This window comes from Chrysochloris asiatica, unplaced genomic scaffold (assembly GCF_000296735.1).
Source record: "Chrysochloris asiatica unplaced genomic scaffold, ChrAsi1.0 scaffold00025, whole genome shotgun sequence".
Taxonomy (NCBI): domain Eukaryota; kingdom Metazoa; phylum Chordata; class Mammalia; order Afrosoricida; family Chrysochloridae; genus Chrysochloris; species Chrysochloris asiatica.
Window position 1 is genome coordinate 349,916 of NW_006408543.1, and position 5,180 is coordinate 355,095.

Genomic DNA, 5,180 nt, shown 5'->3' on the forward strand with positions numbered 1-5,180 from the left:
AGGCAGGGTCACTGGGTTCAAGGGGCGGGGGAGCATGGTGGGGGGAGGGCGGGGACGGGGTGACAGCTTAGCAGTGACTCTGTGAAGACCTGAGGCTAACAACAAGGACGCTGGCTTTGCCCCATACACTTGTTCTGAGAGCACTCCTTCCCTCCAGTCTCTTCCCATTCACAAAGCACTCCCAGCTCTGAGGCGGCCTATAGGCCCTCAACCTGGAGGCAAAGGCAGACACACGGTAGGACCACAGGCCCCGTGTGGGCGTCGGACAGCTCGGTTCCTCCAGGATGCCTCCCCCCATCCCCCACACAGACCTCTGCTGGCCTCAGGGCCCACTGGGCTGCTCCACCCACAGTACTGTCCCCAGTCCCCTGTCCCCCTGGAGGCAGAGACCAGGGTGAGGTCCCCTCGGAGATCCCAGGGCAGGTGTGTATGGGGTCCCATCCTGGAGGGGCCCTGCCCCGTGTCCCACCCCTGCGCACCAGCACGGCAGGTCAGTGTCCAGCTCCCTCAGGGGAGGTCGCCCCACCTCGTGGCTGGGAGGTTGCTACCCAGGCTACTCTGGGGAGATCTGACTTCTTCCCCAACCTTCCCCGCCCCACCCCACCGTAATCCCCCAAAAAGGCTCAGAGGACAGACAGTGCGCTGAGTGAGACTCTTAGGGGCGGGGCGGCTTCGAGGCCCGGACCTCACGGGTGGACTGCTCCGCCCTTGTACTTCCTGTGTTTCGGGACAGGAAGGCGTGGAAGGCCTTGGCGGACTTAGCAGACCTGGACGGGTGAGGGATGAGCACGTCTCTGTCCACGTCCTCCGACACCAGCTGGCACACGACCTGCGCAATCTCCTGTGGGCCACGGAGGTCAGGGGGCCAGTGAGGGACCCGGGAGAGGCCAGAGAGTGGAGGGTGGGGCCAGGGGTGGGGCGGGAGGAGCTTGGCGGGGAGTCAGCGGTGGGGAGGGGAGGGGAGACCTCCGCCCAGGGCTGTTCCCATCCCTGCGCACCCCATAACAGGAGTGGGTCCCGGCGCCCGGCCTCTCCAGGTTGTCCAGCAAGGCCAGCCGTCGGCGCTCATCGATGCTGATGTTCCAGCGGCGGCCTGGGCACCGAAGCAGCGGCTGCTCACTCACCTGCGGGGACAGGACAGCTGTCCACGTGGGCCAAACCTCAGTCCCCTGGTCGGTGCTCTCAGCGAGGCCGGGCAGGACACTTTCTAGGGTAATATCTGCTCACTCTGGTCCCCGAAGCCCAAGCTCCCAGCTGGGGATCAGGGCGCACAGGAAACTCGCCATCTCTGATCCTGTGGCCTGTGGCTTCACTGAGAGCCTGAAGTCCCCCCAACCTACCCCGACCCCCAGCGCCAGCCTGCACCAGTCTTTAGCGAGGAAGCCTCGCTCATTTACCTGGGCCAGACCTGCCAGGCACAGTGCACTGCCCAGAACTGACCAGTGCTCACACTGAACTTCGGGGTGGGGTGGGGGCTGCTTAGCCAGAAAAGGCTTTGGTGAAGAGTGTTCCCAGGCAGGGCTCACAGTTCAGGCCCTCACCTCCCCAAGCCCACTCTGAAATGCTGCAGGGAAAGTAAAGATCATGAATGTCCAACACAAAAGACCAAACAGTGGACAACTGTGAAGGCCAACAGTTAGTCACCTCAGGCAGCTGAACCAGGGGGACAAGGCCTGAGGGGAGACTAGGGCAGCTGATGCCCTAGGGACACTGTAAGCAGGAGGCTGTGTTGGAAAGCCCCTTCTGGTCTTCCCTAACTTCCCAGCCTTGGGGCCGCACCTGCACAAGACCACTCTCTGCAGTGTCCTGGGGGTGGGGGCTCCCCTCCTTCCTCTACTTTGCATCAAGAAGGATACAGCTGGTTCAATTCCCACCCCACCCCCCCACCCTCCAGGAGAGGGGCTCTGGTAGTGTAGTGGTTACAAGTCCTTGATCTTGAGGTCAGCAGTCCGAAACTACCAGCCTTTCAGTGGGAGAAAGATGAGGTTTTCTGCTCCCATAAAGATGTACAGCATCGGAAACCCCATGCAGAGTCACTATGAGTGGGAACTGTCCGTGCCAACCCCTCCACTAGGAGAGGGGAGTCCTGGTGAGGGGCTGCAGGACAAAGTCTGGACTGAGAACCACAGGCCAGCTGTTGCTCAGAAACCCCATACAGGGTCTAGGAGTCTGAGCTGACTCCGCAGCATGATTAACAAGAGGAGACAGAAAGGAACCCTGGGAGCATGTGAGCTGTTAGCTGGGTTGCTGCCGGCAAGGTCAGAGACAGAGGCAGCTGCCTGTACAGCAGGGCTGGGAAATGTCTGGCCCCAGGGCCGTAGACCGCCGGCAAAACCACTTGGTCTGGTCCTGCCAAGCAACCACAGTGCCAGCCATCATACTGGTCCTGCCAAGTAACCACAGTACCAGCCATCATACTGGTGATGGTGGTTGTGTGCCACTGTGTTGGTTCTGACTCATAGTGACCCTGTAGAGGGTTTCCAAGGCTGTAAATCTTTACATGAGCAGAAAGCTTCACCTTTCTACGGTGGAGCAGCTGGTAGATTTGAACTGCTGACCTTGCGGTTAGCAGAGCAGCTCATTATCCACTACACTGTCAAGGCTCCGTGGCCATCCCATTGTTGGTGTTCTTGTGAAGTGCTGTCGAGATGGTTCCAACTCCTACGACCCTGTATAGGGTTCCCGAGGAGCGGCTGGAGGTTTGCACTGCCAACCTTGTGGTTCAAACTGACCTTATAGTCCAGCGCATTAACCAGCAGCACCACATCGGACTCCAGCCATCACATTAGGGCTGAGTTAATTCAATGTCAACCAAATATAGCAGGCTAATTTTTAAGTTGATAATTTTGTATGGACCATGAATGATGTTATAAATTTTGGCAGAATAAAGGTTCCCATGAGTCAGAACTGACACCATGGCACACAACCCCCACCCCCACCACCAGGAGAGGAGAAAACATCCCTGGTAGCATAGTGGGTTACTTGTGGAGCTGCCAACCACAAGGTCAGCAGTTCTAATCCACCAGCCACTTGGCAAGAGAAAGAAGAGGCTGTCTGCAGCCATCAAGATTTACAGCCTCGGAAACCATGCACAGGATCTATGAGTTGCAACCAACTCCAGGGAATACAGCCCCCACTACCACCAGGAGAGAGGAGTCTGTTCTGGGGACAATGACCACCCCAAGAGAAAGGCCAACAGACCCTGACAGGTGTCACCACACACCTGAGCAAGATCGGAGCCCCACCTGTGCACACAGGCCACACATCACCTCACCACACACGTGAGCAAGATCGGAGCCCCCACCTGTGCACACAGGCCACACATCACCTCACCACGCACCTGAGCAAGATCGGAGCCCCATCAGTGCACAAGGCATATCCGTTGGCCACACATCACCTCACTCTCAAACACAGCAAGAGCAGTGGTCTCCACTTCCGGGTAGAATCACTGCTATGAAAAATGAACGAAAACAAACAACCAGGAAAAAGAGAAACTCAGAGGAAAGGAGAAAAAGAAAACATCATTCTCCACAATTGTTATCTCATAGATGGAATATGCCCATGAAACAAGAAGAAGATGAAAAAAAAAAAAACAAACAAACCACCCACCAAAACAACTATTCAGAGAATGCTTAAAATCCTCATTCTTAAAAATTCAAAATAGACTCGAAGAATGTAGTCAGTGTCACTGAATTGGCTGAACTGATGTGTCCTTTGTAATTTCCCCAAATCAAATTTAAAAACATTAAAGATGTAGGATCCGAATTTAAAACTCAATAGGAAGCATGGTAGATTGTTGCTCCTAATTCATAATTACCTTCTGGTAATAGGGTTAGATATTGTTGCTCCTAATTCATATTACCTTCCTTGTAACAGGGTTATACATGGCTACCTTTTCCACATAACTTGACAGTGTCTCCCACTAGAGAACAGTTTCCTATTCAGTGAAGCTGGCTTCTGACATAGAAGGACTGGAGACTCTTACATGATGTCAGAACCAAAACTAGGAGGGACAATCGATAAGAAAACATGAGAACGTTGGAGATTCAATCCTGTAGGTTCAGTATTCAACTAATGAAAATTTCAGAGGGAACAGAGAAAATAAAGCAAAGAAAATTATTAAATACATAAAACACACACCCAAATTCCAGAGATGAAGGAAACAAGCCTCCGGATGGAACATATAGAGTAATAAAAGGAAACAGATCCACCCTACAGTACGTTATTGTGACATTTTAGAACATTAGCAAGCAGAGGATCCTAAAAACTCTTAGAAAGAAAAACACAGAGCAAATCAACAGGGTCCAGATTCTGGTCTTGGATTTTAGAAATCAGCAGCTCTGGATGCTAGAAGGGAATAAAGAGTGTCTTTAAAATCTGGGGTGCGGAGGTGGGGAGTTATTTACCATTAAAATGCTATCCCCATCGCAAGTACCATTCAATGTGAAGGTAGTATTATAAAGATATTTTCATAAGAGGAAGGGCTGGTTGGTCCAAAATGTGGTGAGACTTGGGGACACTTGAGCCCATGGACAAGGACATAGCCACAGAGGACTAGAGCTGAGAGTGAAGCATCCAGCTGATACGAAGTGAGGGGAGACGCACGAGAACACCCAAAGTTGCAGACAATACCCATTTGACCTAGCCTCGATGGTGCGGAGGTGGGGAGTTATTTACCATCTAAAATGCTATCCCCAACCCAAGTACCATTCAATGTGAAGGTAGTATTATAAAGATATTTTAATAAACATACAGTCTCAAAAAATTTAACCTCTTCCTTTCCTAAGCAAGCTGCTAGAGGATGTGCTCTACCAAAACAAGGGAGTAAATCATAAACTCGGAAGACTTGTTGTTGTTGGGAGGTGCCATTGAGTTGGGACCGACTCAGAGCGACCCTCTGCACAACAGAATGAAACACTGCCCAGTCCTGTACCAACCTCACAATCGTTGTGAAGCCCGAGTCCCCTGCTGCCACCACTGTGCCCATCCCTCTCGTTGGATCTTCCTCTCCTTCTCCAGCCCTCCACTGTATGGTCTTCCTTATTTACTGTCTAACTTTCACATGTCTATGAGGTTACTGAAAATACCATGGCTTGGATCCGGTGCACCTTAGTGTAAATTATTATAGATTATAATGCCTAAGTGTTTTTATGTTCCAGGTGTTCTGCGGGAGAAAGATG

The 5,180-nt window shown here is 52.4% G+C and overlaps 1 protein-coding gene across 1 annotated transcript in view; it reads right to left on the reverse strand.

Moving 5' to 3' along the window:
• Nucleotides 1-655: 655 nt before the first annotated feature.
• The window catches only part of LOC102823040, a 38,659-nt gene continuing 34,134 nt past the window's right edge, over nucleotides 656-5,180 (reverse strand). The window contains exons 8-9 of the mRNA XM_006839594.1: nucleotides 999-1,124; nucleotides 656-841 (exon numbers count right to left, since the gene is read on the reverse strand). Of these exons, the coding sequence (XP_006839657.1) occupies nucleotides 656-841; nucleotides 999-1,124 (312 nt within the window). The remainder of the gene's footprint in view (nucleotides 842-998; nucleotides 1,125-5,180) is intronic.